Source organism: Zonotrichia leucophrys, chromosome 8 (assembly GCF_028769735.1).
Source record: "Zonotrichia leucophrys gambelii isolate GWCS_2022_RI chromosome 8, RI_Zleu_2.0, whole genome shotgun sequence".
Classification (NCBI taxonomy): domain Eukaryota; kingdom Metazoa; phylum Chordata; class Aves; order Passeriformes; family Passerellidae; genus Zonotrichia; species Zonotrichia leucophrys.
This window is the reverse complement of record NC_088178.1, coordinates 12,750,990-12,775,888: the sequence shown is the minus strand read 5'-3', so window position 1 is coordinate 12,775,888 and position 24,899 is coordinate 12,750,990. Positions and strand designations below refer to the sequence as shown.

The 24,899-nt window shown below is 41.1% G+C and overlaps 1 protein-coding gene across 3 annotated transcripts in view; it reads right to left on the bottom strand.

Moving 5' to 3' along the window:
• DPYD (dihydropyrimidine dehydrogenase) overlaps nucleotides 1–10,465 on the bottom strand; it is a 339,434-nt gene extending 328,969 nt beyond the window's left edge. Inside the window, exon 1 of one of the 3 annotated variants that reach the window (XR_010441181.1) lies at nucleotides 272–399. Coding sequence is in view for 1 of the 3 variants with exons in the window: in XM_064719591.1 (XP_064575661.1) it covers nucleotides 272–310 (39 nt within the window). In the remaining 2 variants the exon portion in view is untranslated. Of the gene's footprint in view, nucleotides 1–271; nucleotides 400–10,327 lie in introns of those variants that run through there. The other 2 variants (XM_064719595.1, XM_064719591.1) reach the window with 2 other exon arrangements.
• Between the last annotated feature and the right edge of the window lie 14,434 nt (nucleotides 10,466–24,899).

The following is a 24,899-nucleotide window of genomic DNA, read 5'->3' as shown; positions in this document are numbered from 1 at the left end:
GCTGCCCCGACAGCCCCTGCCCGCCAGGGCTGCGGCTGCCCGGGCGGCAGGACAGCCCCAGGGGCCGGTTCCCAGGCTGGTCCTTACGGCACGGTACGGCACAGCATGGCACAGCACGGAAAGGGGCGGCGGGACGAGGCTCCGGGCACCGCCGGCAGGCAGCGGCGAGGCACTTCCTAACGCCGCCAAACTTTATCGGGCGCCGGCGCCGCCGGACACAGCCCCCTCCCCGCTAATGAGAGCCGCACGTCCCGGCAGGGCGAGTGGGTACCTCAATGTCCACCGGGTCCCGGCTCAGCACACGAGCCATGGTGTCCGCACCTCCTTCCCCCAGCTCCCCGCAGTCCCGGAGTGGAAGGGAGCGGAGAGCGGGAAGAGGCGGAGCCGACAGCCCGGGCAGCAACGCCCAGGTGGGCGGGCGCCCCCGCGCCGGGCCGGGCCGGGGCCGCCCCGCCGGGCAGGGCAGGTGTCCCGCGGGGCGGCAGGGCTCCGAGCCCCGCGCCTCAGGCCTGCGGCAGCGGCCACCGAGCGGCGGGGACGTGGCGAGGACGCGGCTCGGCAACAGCGCTGCTCGGGGCTTCCCATACACCGCCCTGCCGGGAACGGCCCGGGGCCGCGCCCCGCCGCTGCGCCCTCCTCACGGTCCCTGTGCCTCGCCCCATGTGCGCACCCGACCCCCGGGGCCCTGCCTCTCTCATCCCTGGTGGTGGACGAGAAACTGCGCCTGGAGAACCAAACGCTGCCCTGGCTGTGTTTATCCACTCATGACAATCCCACAGGAGCAGCCTGCACCCCGCGGCTGAAGCCAGCCCCGCTGCGCCTGGGGTCGCCCTCCTGCCCAGCAAAGAGCGGTGACCCTTCCCAGCGTTAGACCTTCCCAGCAGCACCGGCCTGGGCTGTCCCTGGACCTTCACCCTTGTCCCCGCAGGGACAGCGAGCCTTCCCACCCCCTTGGGAGACTCCCCTCACAGAATCCATCCAGCAGGTGGGAGTGGTGCGCGAAGGCCAGGTCACAGCCTACCAAACATTGCAATTGTTTAACACTAGAAACACAATATTTACGTTATCACGGAAACAAACATTTTCGCTGCAACAGGCCTAAAAAGAAAGCAAGTATTCTCCGCCTCGGGAAGCAACACCACCCTAACCAACTAGCCAACCAACCACTGTAACGTCTGTTTCTACAGTGCACTTTCATTTAGCCCCATCTATGATTGCTCAAAAGAAGAGCACATTTATCCCCTTTTCACAAGGATAAAGGAGTTAAAACTAATCTTTTATTTTTTTTCCGATGTGCATGCCAGGCGGCGTCCTGGGTTCTTCCTCTCCTTCTTAAAACATACCCCAGATCTGCTCTTTATTCTCTTTGCAACACTCATTTTATCCAGCTAGCTTTTATTATCCTCTCCTTAGTACAGCATTTTAAAAAATTTACAAGAGCTTCCCACTCCTATTTACTTTACAAAAAGCTTGGAAAACTGTAAGTAGCTTCTGGACACTGGTGACCCTTTGGGCGCAGTAGAGAATTGGTTTGCCTTTTCCTTTCACATCTCCAGAGATAATGCCTCTCACAGAATAGCATGGAAATTTTTCTTTACCTTGTAATTATTTTATTTCTTTCCATCTCTGTAAATGAACAGTTTAGAGATGCCCAGTGGAGTTGCTTTTTTTTTTTTTTTTTTCCTTTGTAATACATGAAAAAATAAGGTTATGGTCTTTTGTGCCTCAAGTGAGAGCTATATTTTCTCAAGTCTGTGCTTCAGCACTATTGCATAACAATTCTTGCTGATTACAATCACCCATGTAAAGCAGCTGAAGTGTTGGCAGGAGAATCAGAAGCAGGATCTCCTTCATTGCTAGTACTTATCTCTAACCAATCCAAGAGTCTTTGGTTCATTTCACTAATATTGACATTGCTGAGCAGCTCAGTGGTCTGATGCTAGCTGGAGTTTTCTAGTTGTGTTTGCTCCTGACCTACAGCAGGATATTGACTGTGCAAGTCATTTTCACAAGGAATGTTTCAGTGTACATGAAATAAACGTCTTTGTGACCAAGCACTTGGAGTTTGCCTCCATTTGTTCTAAAGGAGCATTTACCTAGAAGAGACGAGCAGCAGGCACTGAACTCTCCATTATACACATCTTTTATCTTGTTCTGCAAGGTGTAAATTCTTGGTTACCCCCATGTAATCTAGCAACTCAAATGAACCTGACACCCACAGGATTTTTTACCAGTGAAACCAATAAACAATTTAGATTTCATGGAAATAGAAATTATCCTGCAAATGAAGCAAAACTTACTCTGTCAATACACACAGGTCAGAGAACAGGGTTCTCAGACCTCACCATATTCTGCTTTAACTCACAGCTCCTCTTATTTCTGTTTCCATGTTTCTGTTGAGAATCAGTTTACTGTCTTTAAAGTATGGCGGTCAGCCAGTCTGTATCAGCCTGCTGCTGTTTGTCATCTTTCCCAGCAGTTTGGGAGAGCTGGCCTTGCATGGATCACCCATCTGAAGCCTGGATTCTCAGCTGTGGCAAATAGTGCTTTTATCAGCACTGAGCATGTTTACAGCTGAACTTTGTTTCAGGAAAGAAATGGACGAAAAGAGGGAGACATGCAAAATATGCATCAAAATACAAATATTTAATCTTCTCTAAAGAAGAAGTCATAAGAAATTTTAGTAAGAGGTGTTACACCACCCAGATATAGTTTGGCCTTTATTCATTAAGTGCTCAGCCTCTGATATTAATTTTTTTTCTCCTGCCAGCAGGATTTTTAAAGCAGCAGAAACAGAGCAGGGATACTAAAGACTTAGCTTTCAATTCTGACATGAAATGCTGTTGAGGCTTGGTTGAGTTATAGGCTTTTGAAAAATTGCCATTAACCTTTTGTTCCTGGTGCTCTTCAGGTAAAATTTGCTCACATGCCAAAGAAATAATTGCATGTGAACTTTCTCAGAAAAGCTCCAGGCACTCACAGCTACCGGAGCAGCTACAGCCTTGTGCTGGGAATGGTTGCCTCATTGGGAGGGCAGAGGAGGGCAGGGCAGCAGACGGTGAGAAAAGCCACGTCCTTCAATTTCAAACTGTTCCAGGAACACAACCTGCAATCTGAAACAAAGGATTGCTCCTCCAGCCACTGCAGTAGTTAATCTCCAGGTTTAAAGGGTAAACTGTAAACTCTGAAAGTTCAGCATTCAAATTCTGGCAGTGATGTATTAGAGAGCCTAGAGGTCTCCATGTACTGGTATGTGGTACAAGCAAGTCCCCACATTTTCATCAAAACTGCCCCTGCTTCACGTCACTTCAAGTACTAGACACAGACATTCCAGACTTTGATTTGCTGTGTAGTTGTACCTTGAACTCAGTGGGCACTCTTTAATCCCACACTATTTTTATTCCAGGATTGGGTTCCTCCCTCATTGCATATGATGAAGAGTGATGGTTACACTCTCACATCTATCATCTCCCAACATCTGAATGCCTGATTTAGCTATCCTGATAGCTCATTACACATAAGCAAGTTCACCTGTCAAATTCATGGGATTTGGGAAAGCCAGAAGTGAATCCAAGTTGCTACTTTACCTTCTTACTACTTATGACAGCGCAAAGATTTGTACTTCAGTTATTTGCTGCTTCTACCCTCTTAGTTTGGCTTAACCAAATTCAAATTAAAGGTGATATATCCAGTATGCCCATAGTCCAAGAGAAATGGGATTAGCAAGAAAATGCCATGAAGAATACAAGCTGCCTCTGAAGGCCCACATCAGCTTCTCAAATTTATTTTGATTTTTTTCCCTTATACTAGGAGTCATAGTAGCAGTGGTGGTGATTTTAACAGGATGAGGTAAATCACTGTTAAAGCTGAAAGCAGTGCTGCTGATTCCAGAGCCAGATTCATCAACATGAGATTTGTGCTGCATGTCTTCAGTGTACTGGTGGCAAGGAGGAAACAAGTGTATACACATGAAAAAGTTGAAGTATGAAAAAGAGAGGTTTTACTGTACTGTTTCTGAAAGGTGCATAAGTGAAGAGCCATAGAGTAACTCTGCCATCATTTGTCCTCACCCATCCTAATCCAATACAGGAGGACTTGAATTCAAGACTTAATTTAGGGAAGCTTGCTCTGACTACCTCTCCCAAATAGCAGCACTGATGATGCAGTATGTAATTACAAGTTTGTGCATTTCTTCACCACTTTAGGGAAAATGCTCAACTTAAAACATTCACAGTAGTGAAGACGTGCACTGCCTTTCTAATCTACTTGTTTGCAGCTGGATTTACTGCTCAGTGCTCTTTAGAGAGGGCAGCTACAGGATCACCCAGGGTATGGCACACTGCAGGAGTACCAATGCTCTTTAAGTGTGAGAGACACATAATTACAAATTCTGTTAGGAGGAAGCTCTGACCATTAGCCAGACATAGCCTTTGGGCATGGAACTGTAAAGCACAAATAGATGAATAAGTAACAAAATGGCCACCACGTGGGCCCAAATGCATTTAAAACTACAAATGAGCTGTTCTTTAGTGAGTCCACTAATTTATTCCAGCCATCTGTATCAGTGTAAACAAAAGCTTGTCTCCTAAAGTGCTTAATAATTTCTAAGATGTAGCGAGGACCACAAGTTTCAACATAATCATCTTGGGGAAAAAAAATAGGAAAAATGAACCCACATATTTTCACACCACAAACATCTTATGATAACCACTGCCATGCAATTCCAAGAAATACTAAAAAGTAAGACTTGTTCCTGGCTTGGCATATTTTTTCCCATTTAAATGCCATTAAGTGTTTCATTAGGATATTTTAGGGGATGGAAAAATCTGGCCATTTTTCCCCCTCCAGTCTCCAGCGATGACATCTATAGACAAATTCTATATTTATTACTAAGCCTGAGAATTGCTGAATTGATGTGCTGGGCTTTTACTGCTCTGAGGGTCTCAGCTTTCCTGGGTTGACAGACAAACACTAAGAATCAAGTAAACCTCCCCACACTAAGGGTTGAGGAAGATTTAAACACAGTTAAAAGACTATATATTGAAAATATTTTTCTAATAGAGGCTATTGTCTTATACAGGTCTCTTACAGTGCTCAGGTGCAACAAACCTCAGTTGGAACTTGAATTTTGTAATAGTATTTAACAGCCATCAGCACTAACAGACACAATTAATGTGCATTGTTTAAGCCATGAAATGAAATATTGCTGAAGAAAAAAAGTTCTACATTGCTTTACAGTTTATAAAATTTTGCTGTAAAGTAACATAGTACTTTATGAAAATAAAACAGAATCTTCCAAAGCATTAACCAGCACAACTTTTGCTCTCTAGCTTTCATCAAATAGGATAAAGGAAACAAACACTTAAACAGGTTTTCCATGGGACAGTTCAAGAAAAATCTCTTCCCTACCTTGCTATATAGATAGATTACTTTCACCCAGGACCTTTACATTGCAGAGAAGAAAGCAAATTTCCACTTATAATCTCAGATGTAGCTGTAGCCCCCAACTGCTGGTGTGAGATGATGTGTAAAGACTATTCAAAGTCTCAGCTGTTGACTGGAGAACTGATGTTGAAATAATATAAATTACTTCTGGTACCTCCCTATGTCCTTGGTGAACTGCTAGGCTGATGGCAAGATGGCAAGCCAGTCATCTGTCTTGGGCTGTTTTGAGTGAGTTCCTGTAGCTATTTCTGAACCAGTGAAATAGGCTAACTTTACAAGCAGCAGCAGCCATTGCCTTCATAGCAAGGTCAAAGTGAATAGAAAAAATTAATTCCTAGCCAAGGTCCCTGCAAAATGTGGGCAAGATATTAATTCACTGCCATCCTTGCCTAAGGTAGCAATTGTCAATAGGACAAACAGTCCATGTTGAGGGATTTTTGCAGGAAAATGGACATAGTGCTCAAGCCAGCCTTTATAGGGTCTGAGTAGAATTTTACAGCATACCTGATAGCTCAAAAACAGGAAAAACCTATTCAGGAGAAAAACAATCCAGGATATGGGGCAAGCTAAGAAGACAGTGCAAAAACCACAACAGAGTGCATGAAGATAAAATAATAAACCACAGCAAAGTGAATGAAGGAGGAAGACTAACTAACCAGCTGAAGGCTTGGGACACATGAAGGAAGATGATTAACCAACCACCTGAAGGCTTGGGACATGTGCACTGTTAGGCTTAACCCATCATGTGTTAGCTTGAGACATGTCAACAGTAGAACACAGCATAAATACAGCTTGTTCTTGCAATAAATTGGCTTATTTGATCACATTGATCATGGCGTGATGTCCCATTGCTGGTCCTCCACAAGTCTGCATCATCATTTTCTCTCTAATTTAATCAAGGTCATATTAGATCACTACATCAAATCAAGCAGAATCAATTTGATTTAAAAAAAATCTGAGCTAAACCAGATTCCTTTTGGAAATTAACCCTTTATAAGAAACAGTATCCATAAATGTAGGGCATCTTATTTCTACTGAAAATTACTACTGCTATAGAACATATAGCGTGATTTAAAAAAAAAATCTCCCCCCCCGCAATAAAACAAGATTACATTGTCTAATCTCATGCCTAAATTTGTGTTTGTGTTTCTTTACTGTGTATTGCATATAAGTCTCACACTGCAAAACAACAATTTCCACAGAAATTGAAAGATATGTCTGACAAAAAAAGTACTGCATTATGCTGGGTGTCAGTTACCTCACAAAAAGGTAGCTTTTAGCAAGAGAAAAAAAACAAATCATGGTGCTGTGGAACTACCCACTTCTTACACAGATGAATAAAAGGGTTTATGTTCTTCTGGCTTTTTTCCACTTTTGGTTGATTAGCTTTGTGTTTTTTAAGATTATGTCCAGTAGAGTTCCTTCCCAAAAATTCAAACCAATTATCACTTTCATTGCAGTATGTACATACCCAAGATTTTACTCTAGCTGCACAATAATCTATTGCTATAGCAACTTTTGGCTATGTTGCATTCCACCTTTTTGCAGCATGCTTAGGTGGACCACTGCCACAACGGCCAGCTAGGGAAGTGTGATCTCCACCTGGCTGGGCCACAGATACAGTCCTTTTAGCCCACACAGCAAATTCCTGCTTCAAGTATTTCAAAAATTTGAAAGACCCCTCCCATATGTCTCATAACACCTACATCAGTGGCTTCTATAGCCAAAACATATTTTTTTAAACTTGTCAAATATTGACAATGAGAGCATATATGTATGCATACTTGTAATTTCACACTTATTACAGACAGAACGTATATCACTGTCACTGGATATTTGTTATAAGCCTGAAAGGAGCAGAATATCATAGGACTCAAAAGGCCATTTTTTAATCTTTTTTCTCAATCACTGAAGAAATTAATCATAATCCTACAAGGAAAGTTATTGTAAGTGCCAAAGTCAATACAGGCTGACAATGCTGCCTGGCTGAGGAGCTCCCACACACAGAGCCAGGGCAGCAGCTGAACCCCCTTGTAACAGCCTGGCTGGCCCATCTGTTTGGTGTACACTTGCTTGTTACTCTCATCATCTCCTCAAACTGCCAGCTCTGAGCTGGGGTTCTGTGCTTTGCAAGTACATCCCAGCTGTTTAAAGATAACCCCCTCTGCTCCCAGTAAAGCCAGTGATCCCAGTAACACAAGTTTCCTTGGATCTGATTTTGCACTGCTTGAGTAACATAACTCCAAGCAAGTACTGCTCACTGCAGACATAGTTGTGATCTTGTGAGGGACAAGCCTTAGCATCAGCAGAAGGGATTTGGAAGGATGCAGACTATGGCAGAGAGAGACATACCTGCTTTTGTTTCTTCCAGTGAGAATTTTTTTCCTTTTAAGTCTGTTCCTCCATCTCATAGCACTTGTACAGAATTAAGTGAAAACTAGAAACATTTCTGACTAAGCGTAACCCCAAAGTGTTTTGGAATAGGAAGGATACACTTGGGACTTACATGCCAAAAGTTCTTTATAGATCCATGAATTTTGGTAAGCTATATTGTAGGGTTTATTTTTTCCTTTAAAGTGGAAATAAAGCACTCAACAAAACCAAAAATTCATAGAATCCCTTTGGTCAGAACACATTTGGTTGGAGGAGAACACAGTTTGCCATTTAGAATTTCTACAACCTAATTTATTTTTAAATATAAAATTTAGGACTCTTATCCATGGAATATGACTTTTAATTACAAAATCAATTATGGGGAGTGTTTTATCTATCAACTCTAAGATGTTGTATCTTAATACCAAGATATTGTAATGAAAAACTGCTTTAAGATTTAAAAATCTTTATATCACTTTATATATGATTTTTTAATTTCCTTTTGCCCATGTTGAAGGGACTTTTAGTTTTTTCAAAGCATATCTACTACAGCAGAATGTCTGTCTAGGTGTTTGATGATAATTAGCAAGAAAATTAGCCTGCTAGAAATATTATTCATCAAAATACTATTGAGTCCTAGGGAGATTGCAAACCCCTGTTGGAAAGTTTCTGAGACAGGCTACTTGGTTGCATCAGGTTTAAATCACATGAAGTATTGATTAAAGTCTTTCTCAATTAACTATTGCCAACTTAAAAGGCAAACTAGACCCTTCATGTTCCATTTTAAGGGAACATCTATGTCCAGAATTTCAACTCTGTCAGGGCTGTTTTACTACACCACAGAAGCCTTGAAGCTTCCAACTAAGCTTATGGTTGCTATTCTACCATATCAAATACAAAGAGTGAAGAAAAGCACTCAAAATAAAAGTCTGTTTGGTCCAAGCTTTAGTATATAACGCCTCAATTCCTACATGAGTATCTGAAGTTTCTACAATACAGATACCACTTCTGTTATCAAGACATACATCACAGTGGAGTTTGGGATTTTTGTTCATAACTTTTTTGAAGTGCCCCAGGCATACCCCCGGGGCTGCATGTGCTTCTTTAGTCTAAGCTTTTGCCTTTAATACACCTTTCCCATTTTTTATCCCCTCCCCTTCTCGCCATTCTACCACCTGTTCTTCATTCCCTTTGCTCACTTGCCCATCATCCATGCAGAACTTTTGCTTTTAACTCTGTCATAGCATCAGGAGCCTTTTGTTTTCTTACTCCTCTGTGATGAGCTGTTTATCTTTGAGTAGAAAGTCAAGCTAGTTTTTGTTAATTTTCAAGCAGAGTATGGCTGCTTTTTGCAGTATTTATTTTAGTAAATAATGGGTCTACAGGATACAAAGCTGACTTTTAAACCAAAGTAAATCTTAGGATGTTAAGGAGAACAATCACCTTCTGTCTAATTGATCCTGAGTCTTAAGGGATGGACTACATCTGCTATAAGTTAGAATTATTCTCCTGCTTGGAGAAAAGCCAGAGGACTGGAAAATTTTAAAAATTTAAAATAAAAAAGAAAGAAAAAAACCCAAAACTCATAACCAAGCATCCTTCCAATAAAGATGCTTTGAACATAATGAAATTATTCAAACACAATGCAAGATACAAATGAGTTCTTTACACCCGCTTATTTCAGGTGATTTCACAATTTCCAGGTAAACATGGGGAAAAAAAGAAATATGCTTGCAGTGGGAAATGTTTTTTATTTCCCCACCTCTGTGGATGAGCATTAAGAATTATTTCTTTCCTATCAAGTTACTATAATCTGTGTTACATTTCACCTGCCCTTAGTTTGACTGCTGCATCAGGGTCTGAGGTGTATACAGTGTAACCTGCAATGAACTTCTTTTGCTCCAGAGAGAACTACAGTAATAGATGCTAAACTGTTGCTAAAAGCATAGGAATTTGAGCATCTGTAGGACTTTCTTCCTTATGATTAGCATGCCTTGGCATGTTCCTTAATATTACACATTTGAAAAAGAGTACACTAGTCATTTCTTTAGTAAAAAGGGTAATGAAAAAAGCTAAATTGCCTAGGATATAAAGTTAAGCATCTAGAAGTTCAGAAGCCTGCCTATCTCTGACAAACTCAGTGCAAATCTGTTGTATTTCAGAACTTGACCCAATATTGGTAAGCAAAATCAAAAAATAAAGTCAAAAGGCAGATTCATCAAAGTAACTTTCAGATACAAATCATAATCGTTATCAGTTAAAAAGGAGAAAAACTCTGAATAGGCATAAAAGCATAATGTTTGATAGCAGAGCTGGTACTTTTTCTAGTTCCTCAAAAGACATAACAGTGTAGATACTACTACAGTGAAGAGAGGGGGGAACATTTTTTTTCTATGACCTGTATGTTCTATGCAGCACAGAAAAAACATTATTACACTCTAAGCAAAGGTATCAGAAAAGGTGAAAAAACATGAAACCCCAAATTCTTTAAATCAATTGCAAAACATACCTCTAGAATGAAGTTCACTAAAGCAGCACAATTTCAGCAGAAACTAAAGAACTGATTAAAGAAATCCTCTCCCCACTCTGGAAAGTGCCTTTCATCCACCAAGAACCTATGTCTGCTCACCTTGACCTTCATAATCCTTTTGCATCTGCTAGGCGCTAATTGATTTCATTGAGAGCAGGTGACTTAAATTAGCAAATTTAGCTCCAACTCATGCCTTAATATGGAAATGCCTATCAGAGGCAGTGACTGTTTTGTATTTGTTGTAATCTTCCCCTCCCCTGGGTCACAGTAGATGCAAAAGGGAGATTGAGCTTTTAATAATTTATTTTTGTAATGTGAGAGTCATAGAGGAGGATAAGACCCTTGTGCTTTCCCCTTGCAGTCTGCCCCTTGCTCAAATGGGCCTTGCTCCAGAGCCTGCATGCAGTGTGTACAATACAGCAGCTCCAAATTCCTGACTCACCCCCTCCAAAGTGAGTGTAGGCAGCATTAGGATAGATCCATGTGATTGTGTGAGCCAGGTGAACACTCAACAGCTGCTTTTTGTGCACTATTCCCAAACTCTGCCCACAGAACCCAGTGGGATAATGTGGATCACAGTATTGCCCTATGGTTGTACAGATGTGGCACCCATTGATTTTTCCTCCATCTTCTTATGACATTCATACTCATCACTCTTCAAATTACATGATATGATGGGACCTATTGTAATCTACTTCTCCTTTTATATGTTTCCACTCTATAAACAATGTTTGACAGCCTCTGTTTGCCTTCTTATTAGCATAATAAAGAAAACCTAAATGTGAATATTCTTTTAAGAACAGCAAGAAGATAATTTTATTTCATAGAATCATAGCATCAATTATTTTAGCATCTGCTTCTTCTAATCTCATAGATTTGGCAATAGGTGCACTTGTATAACCTCTACACTGTGATACCAGAAACATCCATGGTTTTACCCTGGCTGCCTTCATCCTCTAATAAAAATATCTCTCAAAATTCCATGTGTATATAAATGACCCTTATAAATGCTGGTTTTAGAGAAGAGTTTCCCATGATATTTCATATGCAATTTTCTTCAAGTCTGTGGGGCATTCCACCTTCCTGCTCTCCAAAGGATTGCCACATGCTAGGGAATTGAGAAGGTATTGGTAAATAATTATGAATGCCCTTTTGTGTCAGCACTTTTCCTGACGTTTATTTATTTGAAGAATATTACAGATACACTATCAAGGACTGACACTGTTCATCTGGTATTTTTGACATAAACAGAAAACGTGACTTAAGGCTTTCTGATAAATTCTATAAAATGGATTTCTTGAGCGGAATAATGTGTTATCTATGGGTATTTACCCATGAAAGTAGGGACTAAAATTCTGATTAGACATGTATCTTATCCAATATATTTCTATCAGTGCACTGATTTGGCAAATATTTAGACCCAAAGGTCAGGGCTCTTCATAAGTCCCATTGATTTGAAAGTTGAATGTCTGCCCAAGATTAAACACAAATACAAATGCTTTCCTAAATCAATTTATTTTAGTCTGTATGTAAGTGCTCTGTTGAATCAGGACCTAAAGTCAGCAACATATCAGGAAAGATAATGAGTTTGGGCCAAATATGTGTATTAACAGCCAAAACATACAATGAGACAAGGAGCATAATTATTACTTGAATTTGAACCAAGATCCCTAAATGTATAAGTTAACCAGATCTTTAAATTTCATTTCTTTTGAAGCTCTTAGCTTAAATCCAAATGGTGAGACAGATGACATTTACCTGTACACACTGGGATGGCCCTTCCTTGTCTTCTGCTCTGCATCTGGATCTGCTTCCTGGAGAAGTCTCAATATTAGCAGGAAAGTCAGCGCCTGCTTGAGTTTATCTTGCTAGGGTGGCACAGAAGATACACCTAAACCCACAAGCTTGGGGTTGAAATCTTTTGTTTTCAGCAGTGTCTTCAAACAGAAGTTTATTTTGAGTTTCTGTATAAAGCAAGTAGAATGTCATCCTAACAAACACAGGAGATTATGAATCTGGCAGAGCAAAATGTAGATCAAAATGGTTTTAATCATTACTCCCTGTTTTAATTACTACTTGACACATTATCTCTATTGTCCTTCTACAAGTCTGTCTTTTGAATGAAATATTAAAGGCGAGTTACAGCTGAAAATATATGCAGTCTAGAAAGAAAATGGCTTTGAACTATTTGAAATGATTTATTGTCCACATTTCTTTATGAATATTTATTTGCCATAGTGAAAGCAATTCAATAAAGAGAAAACATGAGGACCAGTTAACTGAACATTTGCATACTCTAACAGTTTAAAAAAAGGGAAAGAAAAATAGTATGCTGCATTAGAATGGTGTTAATGTTTGGTTTTCCTATTTCCTGTAGTTCATTAATATGCAAGATTCAGATCCTGAAGAGGAGATATAAAAATAGCCTACAAATAAGTGTCCCCAGCCTTTACATATTCCCATTCAAAGGAAATAAACATGTTTGTAGAGGGATTTTCAAGGCCAGGGTGGAGACTATAATTTTGTTTCCATACTGCTTCAGGTTGCTGGCTGTAAATCTTGCTTTTTGCAGCCGTCACATGCAATCGGAGTCCTCATCTTGCCAGGACCTGAGGTTCCTCATTCCCTGGCTCTCCTCAGAGGAGCAGCTGGCTATCAAAACAAGACATGAGCACACTGATTATTGTTGTGTTTAAGCATGGCTTTGTGCACCAAACCCAAGACCACACACAGTGATGCTTCTTTTCTTTGATCCTCAGTGGAGGAACAGAGTTTTTCATGGTATGCACTCTCATTTCTCCCTGCCTGAATTAATTTCATCGACCAAAATCCTCTATGTGTTAGACTTGGAATGAACTTTGTTCCTCAGAGCTTCTTGGTGATATTCTGATACCCAGTCACAGATGGGGCCTTGACAGATTTTTTTGTACTGATTTTCATGATTCCTTTTTTTTTTTTTTTTTTTTTTTTTAACCAGGACTTGCTGCTAGAGAATTCACATGCAAATGGAGATGTTGACTGGCACTGTTTCACAAGGAAGCTTGGTTGGTTGGGGTTTAGAACTGATAAACTGAACAGTATATCAAAGAGTATTTGGAAAAGGATAATCCTAATATATACAATAGTTCTTGAGAAGGATGGTTATAGTAGTAAAACACAAACAAATATATTCTGTATTTTGGACAAATACAGAATTTTCTATGCATCAATACTCCATTCTTCTGAATAAAAATGATAATAATACTATTTATTTACAGCAATAATTATCATTATTATCTTCCTAAAAGCTAGCTGTGAGTCTAAATCATTAATATTTTCAAATTATTTCATAGTCCTTAACTAGAATTTGCCCTGAGAGTACTAAATATAATAATTTTCTCTGTATGCCTATTTCATTTTCCTTTGGAAAAAAACACACTCGATGTGTTGTTCTCTTTACATTTGTCTATGTAAAACATTTTAAAATTCCAGCTGTTGGGCTTTTCTAGAAGTTAATAACAGGAAATTTTGACATTATTGTATTTATTGCTTATTTCTTTCTCTTTTGTCATAGTCTTTTACCCCCACATAGATATCACAATATCATTATCATCTGGGAGCTTGTTACTGCATGTACAAATAGAGAAGTTGAGATCTACCCTTGCTGGTTATTTGCTTGCCTGAATTTGGAGTTGACAAGTAACCACACATTGTTTCTCTGAAGTCAGAGCTCTCTTGATGTACCACTTTAAGTGTATTTTGTGTTCAGGGAGTTTAAGTTGCACACAGTTAGATGCTACCCCACAGTACATGCCTGGATGTTTTTGTAGGTATCTCAAATGTTTTCTTTCTTCTGCAGTTTACCAGGTTCTGCATTTATTGGCAAATGTGGATCAGTTACTCACAAGTGAAGATACCCAGATCCATTTCCTCTAGTTGCTATCTGTTGGGTAGCTAGACTCTAATGGCTGAAATCTACATCTACCAACATAAAAGCCACAGGATACAACACTGGTATCTTGTGGTTCCAATCAGCCTCCTGGTATCATAGCAGTACTTTCATTTAACTGTGTTTCTCCTGAGTTCAGTGTGCTCAGCCTCACTGGCTGTTTTGCATAGCATCTGCACAGTATATTGTGATAATTGAAAACTCAACACAGCCTGGAGGCAGCGGCACAACAGGGCAGGAGCGGGCTGGGGCATACTCAGAAGAATGAGGAAGACAGGCAGCAGCAAGCAGGGCTGAGCCAGCCCCAGCACATCTCCAGCAGCAGTCCAGCTGGGTCAGGCAGCCAGCAGCTGGGGTCCCATGGCGTGTGGCAGCTCTGGGAGCAGCAAAGGCCCCGTGCAGTGCCAGGATGTCCCTCCATCTGCCATCGCGGGGCTGCCATCTGGGAGCACAGACCGAGGGCAGAGTCCGAGGCTCACCTGGAAAATCACAGGGACAGATCAAAACCAGATTCATGGCCATGCACTCCACTGACAGCTCCCATCCTGCACATGCCCTTCCCAGGTGGTTCCTGTTCCTAAAATGTCACCTAGGCATTAACAGAGAATAGATCAGATATTTTTTCTAGTGTTTCAGAAGTGTAACATATATCAACAAATGGCAGTTGCAATTGAATGCTCATAATTAGAATTAAAACAAATAAATTAAATTACTGGAGTAAGCCACAGTATTTCTTCCTATTAGCCTATGTAGAAAGAAAAAAATGCCTGGAGTGTAAAAAGGAGAAAAGAAGAAATTATGAAAAAACAACATGTGGCACAGAGAAGATAAATATTTCTTGCCTGTCCTCTTGGCTCTATCTATGAAGATTTTGTCCAACAACCTCAGCCAAAACTATTTAGTGAGTGATTGGTGTATCTGGCTGATGGAAGGCCCAGTTGTCTCAGGGGCAGCATTGCAGGGTTTCCAGGAAGCAGACAAGTAGCTCTCTGGAGCGGGAGTCACGAGCTTTTCCTGTCAGTAGCACACCTGAGCTGGTGGGAGGGCTCGAAGGAGTTGGATGTGGCCCTACCTTGTAGCTGCCCCCCAGAAAGTTGCTGATGTTAGATTGTCTCCAGAGACTGAAGATCAACAGCTTCCCATGAGTCATTTGGCGAGGCAGGAAGGAAGGTGGGCTAGTCCAGGAAACTTGGGCTGTAGGGCTGTAAAATTGAGAGAGGTTGAAACATTCCACCCATTGGGGTTCTCCCTTAAAAGCATATTTGTATAAGAGATTAAACCACTCCGTATGTCTTTATAAACACACTTAAAACCACCCTGAGGAGCAGATCCCACTGGTCCCTGCCCTCCCTGGCATTCTGCCTTGCCCTCCCTTCTGCCCCAGTTTGCCAGCCCCTGCAGTTCAGCTCCCAGCCGTGCCCAAAGCCTGGGAACGCCCTGCCAGCCCCTGCAGGACACCCACACCGTGTCACAGAGCCACCACGGGCTCTGTGCCACCTCCCATCCCCAGGCTCTGCCCTCCCAACTCCTCTGAGGCACAGCTGCAGTGGGTGGGAGTGGGAATCTGGGTATCTGGGTATGTGTTCATGTCTTCATCTCCAAACTTTCTGCTCGAAGTTCAGCCTTTTAGGGCTCTATGAGATCTCTTCATTAGGGGTGTGATTATGTATATTTCCTGCTCATGGCATAGGGCTAGTTAAACATTATTTCTAAAGTTCTTTTAAATTCTCTGGCAGTGGCATCTATAATTTTCCTCGGACTCTTCTCTTACCTTTTTCTTCTTCTATTTAGTATAAGGAGTCATCGGTGGTGAACTGATTATAAGAAACCAATTTACATCATCAGTTCAGCAGTAGGACATATGTCTTAAATCATCTAAGATAAATACTTTTAATTAAGCAAATGTCCTACTCAATTCACTGTGGACAATCCCATCATAATGGATATTACTTCTGCATGCTAAATCTTAATCTTCATCAATACTGAATGCACAATGCAAAACCATTATAAAAAAAGTAGGCTTACTGTAATATTGCCATTTTGAAGCTGCCAGCTTTTATATTCATTAATATGATGACAACAGACTCCTGGCTAACAAATTTTACTACAGATCCGAATTTTTATCAGATATATATATGAGATCAAATCTATGCTAGCTTATTATTTGCAGTTTTTATTAAAAAGTTAAACTGGGATTATTATAAACTCTCTTTGGATTCCTTAATAAAAAAAAAAAAATGAGTTAAAATGGAATGAGATTCCCTGGAAGCATTTTTAAAGGCTGCAACAGCAGTAAAGTCAGCAGGCATCACACAGCACAGGGAGGTATTTACCAAGCAGAAGATGAATGTCTCTTCACCGAGAGTCTAAGGGGTTTGCTTTGCTTTATATGGATTTGAGAGAGAGACAGAGAGGAGAAAGCAAGAAAAATTCCAAGCTAATGCTTTCCTAATCTAAGACATCATATCTGATCAAAGCTTTCAAATTCTGATGTAAACTGACTTCTTGTTCTTGTGACCAAAATCTCCTGTCTTTTTCCCCCTCCCTCCATCTGTTCAAGCTTGGATTGGGAAGTCCCTTCTCCAAAAAAAGAAAGCCTGATCCCTATTGCTTCAGTTGTGGTGTTGAAACCCATTAATATTTCTGTGGCAGATACCCTGACCCTGGTGCCCTTGAACATGCTCAAAAAACACAGGGTATTCCTGAGTCTTTGTCCCTGAGAGGATTAACAGGGTTGCCCTGGAGCCAGCCTGAAGGTGTTCAATAGGTAATAGGGGTGGGCTTCACAGCTGACTGCAAGCTTTGCCTCAGGCCACCCCTGCTCAGCAGCACAGATGCAGCCACTGAAATTAGGGGGTAAAGCATGGCTCTGTGTATGAGTTAGATGTGAATCCTCAGAATCTGGTGGAGGATATCTCCAAATTCGTCCTTCACCCACCAGGACACGCCTCCCAATGGAGGGTTCAGGGACTGGAGATCCGTGCTGCCTCTGACACTGACTTCTCCTCTGACCTAGACAGTCACTTAAGCTGTCCCTCCCTCTCTCTTTCTTTCCTCTCCTGTGGCTTATAAACTGTCTGAAGGAGAGACTGCAGCCCTCTGGGGTTTTGCTGTGCTTAGGCAAGTAGGTCCCAGTCTCAGTGGGGTCCTGTGGCTATATCATGGTAAAAGTAAATAAATAGATAATAGTGGTAACAAGAGTTATCTTTTTGTGTGTGAACAATAGGATTCTAATGGAGGAGAAGCCTATTCTCTGAGTTTTTTTATCTGCAAGTTAAGGTCTCTCTTTCCTCACTCAGCTGAAGAAGATACTGCTTTTGTAAATCAGAAAAAACTTATCATGTAAAGTGGAACACATCTTTCATTATACTGAATACTCTCCTGTCTGTAGTTTACCCTTGCTGCTACAAAGGACACAACATGATTAAGCTAAGGAATGATAGACTGAACATCATGTGTCAGGATGGTAAAAGACTTTTCCTGTGTAAATAAGAAATACCAGTGCAAATACACAAGAAAGTGTTTTAACATATTATAAACAAGCCACCCTGCTGTTGCCTTACATTGTATTATTTCTTATATTGTATTCCTTGCTCAGATTGCTGTCGATACTTCTCCTGCAGCCTGCAATATTTATTTTTAAAAACCTACGAACTGTCATGATTTTTTAATTATGTGAGTATCCTTCTTCCATAAGTTCATATGTACTGTTACCTGCTCAGTCTGTCATCTCCTCTGCATTTCCCTGGGTGAGTCCAGGTCCTCTCAGTGACATTTCTCAAATTGTAGATCTGTGCAGTGCATTTTCCTGGAGCTGTTAAATGCATTTCTACTTTACTTAACGACAGTGTTTAGCAATACCAGCCATCACTCACGATCTGGTATACACCAGGTACTCTGCACAGGGGCAGAGGGGGCATTATCCCAATTTTATAGACCAGAGAAACAAGGTGTTGCATTTGGCAGCAATTAGCCCAGAACATGCTGCAGAACACCTAAATGGGAGAAGGACCAACACACCTTTAGCTCACATCTTATTCTTTAGTGTGTTCCTGCTTTTGTTTCCTCCAATATTCCCAGTTGCACTGTGCCCTCCTAACAGGATTTCAGAGAACGAACACAGTAGAACCAAGGGCTTTTGCAATAGTACATTCAGATACTGCACCAATGAATGTGTGTAACTTTCTTAATTTTGAAGTGTGGCTTTGCTATTGTGTATGGTGCTGAGTAACTTCTACCGTGTTTCTGATGATTTCTGGGTCTGCTGCCAGTAACATGATACATTCCCAGCCAAATTAGCATGTGACATTTTGTGCTCGTACTCCAGTGGTAAGGTCTGTTTGCTGCTTCCATATAGATGTATTTTTGACAGGAAGAGCAATTCTATAAGCCCAGGATGAAAAGCCCATCCATTGAATTGGTGCCACATTACCATGGCAACAATATAATGGTAATGAAATTGTGACTGTTGAACCTGTTTTATGGAACTCTACAAAATGGGCTTCATAAAATAAGAAATCTTGTTGATTTGTAAACGTTTCAAAGTATGATGAAAACCTAAGAAACACATGTGCTGTGACTTACTAATCATGTTATCATCCTCATTTAAGATAATACATTGCTCTTTGTATGAGGAATAGTGCTCTCAAAAAATAAAATTATATGGTAACTCTCTGTTTATCCAGTTTTTAACACACACCACAGAAAGACTTGCTCACCTCTGTGCCCTGGTTCACTGGTTCAGTTGGCATAGGCATGTATTGAGTCATGCAGTTTTTGCTGCTTATTTGATCTCTCTCAGAATCTGTAAAATTTACTGCTACTGCAGCTGCAATAAACACCTTTCTGTAAGAAAAGTGTGGCTTAGTTTATATAAAATTATTCCACAAAAACTTATCCTTTTAGATTGAACCCTACACAGAGAAGGGCTGGTAGTAGGAATGCACGCTTCACTTCCCACCTCCCTTCTTTGTCCATTTGGCAGTTTACTGTCAATGTGGACTCCCAGCACAGAGGAGAGAGCCACCCCAGCTCCCATTCCTCAGGACAGCAGCTCTTGCTTTCATACTGGGCCTACTTTTAAACAAAAAATGATGAGCACTCAAATTTCCTGGTCATTTATGTCTCTGGACAGGCTTCTGGGGAAGTGCCTCACCTCTAAGTGTCTGGAGCTTCCACAGCAGGATTTAATTTTTACATCTATTATAACAGATAATAGGTAATATTCCTCTTTGTTTTCACCTGGGGAATATCAGTGTGTCTCACCCTATGCAGTCCATCTCCTAATTTGCCAGGTTAATCAGAAGAGAAAAGGAAATGTGCCAGCAAGCACTGAGTTCAGTGTGCACTCACCATGTGCTGTTGTCTGGGTATTTAGTAGAGAGAACAGGGGGAACACTGCTCACTTCAGTCAAGTCCTGATCTACATGGCACAGAAGTCAGCAGAAATCTTCAAAACATTAGATTTAATAGGCTTTATATCAGGGCTTTAAAGGGCTGCTTCTGAAAACTCCATGTTTGATCCTATTTGGAAAAGGAAGCCCTGTCTAATATTTCATTATTTCCATGGTTTTTGGGAAAGCAACACACCAAATTTCCAACTTGATAGAAATATAATGTAATGTAATTTCCCTTAATATATATTTTGCACTGGCTGACAGTTTTATTAAGCAGAAGCAATAATCATCATTATTCAGTGTAATAACCATCTCATTAAAAATGGTCTAATTTTCCCTAATTTTAATTTACCTCTCAGACTAAGCTGTTCTAAAATTACTGAGGTGCCTACAGTTCAGTTTCATAAGACTTCAGCAGAAACATAAGTCTTCAGAAAGCAAACACTGACTTATTGCTACTAAAATGGTGATATGCCAGACCTTTGTGAGAGAAAAGGAAGTCGAGAAAATTCAGGTTAGGAAATTGCTATATCACTTTTTTATTTCCTTACTGTCATGTAAGTAGCACTTTCTGCACGCATTTTGCACAATGATAAATGGCACAGGTGCCTGCAAGCCTTGCATGCACTACCCTTTAATAAAGGACCTGGCTAAGGGTCACACCAGAGAGTCCTGCTAAGGGGGAGCTGACAAGCAGAAATATTTCTTGGAGCGGCAGAGAAGGAGATGAAGACACTGATCAAGTTCCATTATCGTCCAATGAAAATAGGATGTAAACTGTGACATCCAGGCAGATTATATATGTCAGGCAAGCAGATGTGAGCAGAAAAATGTAGATGCTAAACCTTACCTAATAGGCTTACTCTGTGGATTATTCTCAATGAGCAAGGCTATATTAAGTGTGGCCTTGTATGTAGCTATAGTTAATATACAGGCTATAAGAAACATGCATTCATAAGTGAAGCTGGGGACATTCCCAGCTGTGCTGAAGTTAATGCTCTTTGATATACTTTGGAGCATCCTAAAAGCACTTTGAGTGTCATGTATTTCCACAGACATCATAAACAGCATTAGGGCATTTATACAGCTTTAGTTCCAAGATTTCAAAGGGCACTCTGTTTTCTCTAAAAACGTGCTCCAAAAATTCTATACTCAAACAGCACTTGTGCATGCAAACTGATATAGCAGCTTAGCTGCTTGATTGGGTTGTGCCAGTTCTGAAAACACATTTGATCAAAAGCATTTTGTTGCAATCACAGGGATAAGTAACCTCATATGAACAAGGAAGCACTTTGCAGGTTATATTATAAAACAGACAAATTTTCTAAAGGTTTGTTTATCATCAGATGCTATTCTGTGTAGTTCCAAGTGATAAAAAATAACTTTTTTTGTTTGCCGGGGGTTTTCTAATGTTCCCCTAAAATAACAGAAATGGCAGTCTCTTATGTGGAAGCACTCTACTTCTGAAATTTCTTCTCTTTGAAATTCAGAGCCTTTTCCAGCTGTAGTATTCTTTGCTCATCTATAAGAACACAAAGTACAGCAGTGAAAAGCATTACACTATTATCCCAAGATAATTTGATAGTCTGTAAATGTATTTTCCTGCCTGTGGTTCCAGACATTATGCTCTCATTTGAAGTAATGATTTGCAGTTATTTATACAATTCAAGTTAGCCCACATTGGTTTCACCCCAAACATTTTACCTGCATGGTACAAACATGCTTATTTGTGGATTGTAGATGCTAGACCAGATGGGTGATTTTTGCAAGGCCCTGTCGATCAGTGGATGCCTCCTGCAGCCAGCAGCTCCTGCAGGAAGGGCTGCAGTGACTCACCAGTGGCTGCCTCCTGCCCACGTCAGTGCAACCACAGCCATACATCTGCAGGAGGCTGCTGGACACCGTGCATTCTAACTTCTGACATAAAACTACAGCTCTGATCTGATGTGGTCACTAAATACAGCATGGCACCTTCCAGAAGTACTTACCCTGCTTTTCTCTTTTGGATTCTGTGGGATGTGAAAACTCACCTTAAATTCCTCTTGCATTTCTGGAGTTTACCATGGCGTTCTCCCCAAAGCTGGAAATGAGTGGTCCAGTTGGTTCACCCCTGATGCACCCACATTTCAGCATTACACCGTTTGTTTATAGAATTTGCAATGTTAGTGAATGTGGACACAAGGCCTTGGTTTTGCATGGGCTCAGAGTTCACCTCCCTTACTCTCACCTGGGAGCCTGTTCTGGGGCAGCTTTAATAGGTGACAGTAATTTACTGCTGGCTCATGACTGGTCAGCAATGGATGGAGCACCCAGTGGTGCTGGCAAGAACAAAGTCTCATTTAAATCCCTGGGGATCCTCCTTTGGGAGCCCAGGGTAATTCAGAGGAGCCATGCACTGGTAACATTCACTGAGCTGCCTGCTCTCTGTGGGCATCAAAATGCTCAGCAACACAAAAGACATAAAATTGTCTTTTTTCACTGTCATACATTCCTGAGTATCATCACAGTTCATATCTGATATGGGAAAAATACTAATGTCAAGGGAGTGAATTACAGCAAGGTGCAGTTCTGACTTGGGGCAGTCAGCAGCCAGGACAGGAGCTTCCACCTCTGCCTTCTTGTTTCTCTTATCCTCAGTTAGAGTGGACCCCAGAGGGTGTTTTAGTTACAGTGAAAGTTACAGTCCAAATAAAGCAAAGGGGGACAGTAAATATTCAGAAATTATTGGGTCTCTCCTCTCCCATCTGTTCATAGTATCTTGGATACTGTTGTGATAATTCAGTCAGTTTCTTTAAAAAAAAAGTTTAAAAACCCCCAAAAAAATGTAAAATACTACTTCTGTTTTGCTGAAAATCTTTACAGTCTTTTATTGTGAGAGCAAAATTAGTATCAACATGTCTTTCCAGGACAGTGTCATTTAAGAACAGCAGCACTTAAAAAAGTGCAAGAATCCCAGTTTACCCTCCTGATGTTAGTTTATGATAACATTTATGACATTAATATAATGGATTATGACCTTTCTTGGCTTGTCTGACTGACAGTTATTCATATATAACACAGTACTTATCACCTTGGTCCTTCCATAATAATAATCCCTTCAATTTTCTGAGCTGTGTCATCAAAACATGTCCTCATAAGTGTTGATCTCATCTCTGAGAGAGTAAGCACTAGGAGCTCCTTTTGAGCTTTATGTCACCTAAAATCTAGAGGGAAATTGAAGACCAGTTGCAGAAAAATACCCTGTCCCTAACTTTATCACACAGTCTGCATAATGGCCCTTATGATTTTAAATTATTTATTGAGTCCTGTCAAAATGCTGTGCCTTTGTGTGGTAGAAGTTACTGAAGTTCAGAAATGCCATTATTCTGTACAACTGGAGTGATCTTGAGGAAATACACAATAGATGGTGTGCTACAATTACTTACCTTGAACCTTCTTATTTTTTTCTTCAATCTCCTCAGGATAGACAGAATAAAATATATTTTCTTCAACATTTAGAGTGAAAATTTGCTGTGCAATTTGTACTGTTTTCCTCATACCCATTTTTACTAAACAGAGTGTCAAGATACTCTTTTTAGATTAGAAGTTGCACATGAATCATATGTAAAGGGTGAAAGAGGAAAGTGAAAATGTTGTATGCTTCCAAGAATTGACCCCTTAGCAAATACTAATGGTGTTTATGTGGATTGGACACATAGGCCTGTCACAGCCCTGCTCTATAACTGTGTTCCTCCCCTGTTTGCACTGGGCCTCCCAGGCTGCTCGCTGGGCAACAACACATTCCCGACCATCCTCTGAGCATGGCACTCAGGCTGGGGCTGTTGCTGTGGCAAGCAAAAGATGTTTGTGCCTCATGTCAGGTCTGCTACAACAAGCTGATCATCCAACTCTGTCCAACCAAACCTGGGCATTGTGTGAAACACCTCACACCAGCCAAGCAGGAGTGGCAGCAGGATGCACAGAGGTGACTCCTGCATCACCTGAAACGTGGCAGACTGTGAGTGCAGCCACAACAGCATGTGGTCTTTACATAGTGCAGATCTTCTCATGCATGTAAGGATCCTTCAAACAATAAATATTTAAAAGAAACATTATGTCTTTAAGCCGGCTGAACAATTCCATATGCCTCAGAGGCACACAGAGCTAGGACATTCCCAGTGGGGCTCTGCTTCCACAGCCGGGCAGGCCTGCCTCTCTGGGAGGGCTGAGGCTCTCCAGCCCCCACTGTGTTCCTGGGGCTGTGCACCACTGCCATTCTGGAACAGACATCCCATCTACAAGAATGTCAAGTTCAAGCAAGGACAAGCTTATAGCACTGCAAGGCAGCCCTGGCACATATCTGTGACTACTGATACCTCTGCCTTCTCCCCACTGTTTTGTCAAGAATGTGACACGCTAACTTTTTTTGTTCCTAATTATTATTTTTTAAAATAAACTAGCACCATGACAAGGCAGGAGTAATGCTGTTCTGTGGGCAGAACAGAGGTGCTCTGGTGCTCAGCTGTCACCTTCTGAAGCTGCCTTCAACATTCTGAAGGAAAATGGTTTGTCAGTGACATCCTGGGCTGGCTTTTCAGGCTAGGTGCTGATGAGCAGCCATTTCTATCCCTGGGCCTGGTGATTAGTTTTATTCAGCTGAGAGACAAGTACTTGGACATTTGTCACTGTTTCTTTGAAAAATGTGTGCGTGTTTTCTTGGGCTATCAAATGGGACATATGGAAGCTGGATTCCATCTTTCATTAGATCTTGGAAATTGTGTCCTCCTGAGGCAATTAATTAGCATGATGTTCTTGGCTGCTAATTTTTGATTTCAGATTTCAGTGGCAACAGATTTGGCAACACAGATTTTGTGAGAACGGTCTAATGGTTTAGGTTATTAGCTGTGCCCTCCACACAGCTTTCTTCAACTCCTCAGCTTCCACAGTGTTCCCTTAGGTGTGCAGACAAGTTCCATGGTTTCTGTCCATATCTTAGCTTTCTGTCTTAAAATTAAATATAATAACACTTTCCTGCTTCACAGGACAAGTGCAGGACAGATTGCATCTCAGCAGAGGCCAGGCAGGACTACTGCAATCCTCTGCCACCCCAGCTCCATGATGGAGAAGCTGTTCTGCAAAGCTTTTCTTTGATCCTTCCACAGTTTAAAACAAAATCATTTACAGTGGAAATTTGTTGCATGAACACATTTCTATTTGTTTACTTTCAGTTTGCCCACTGTAGATACCT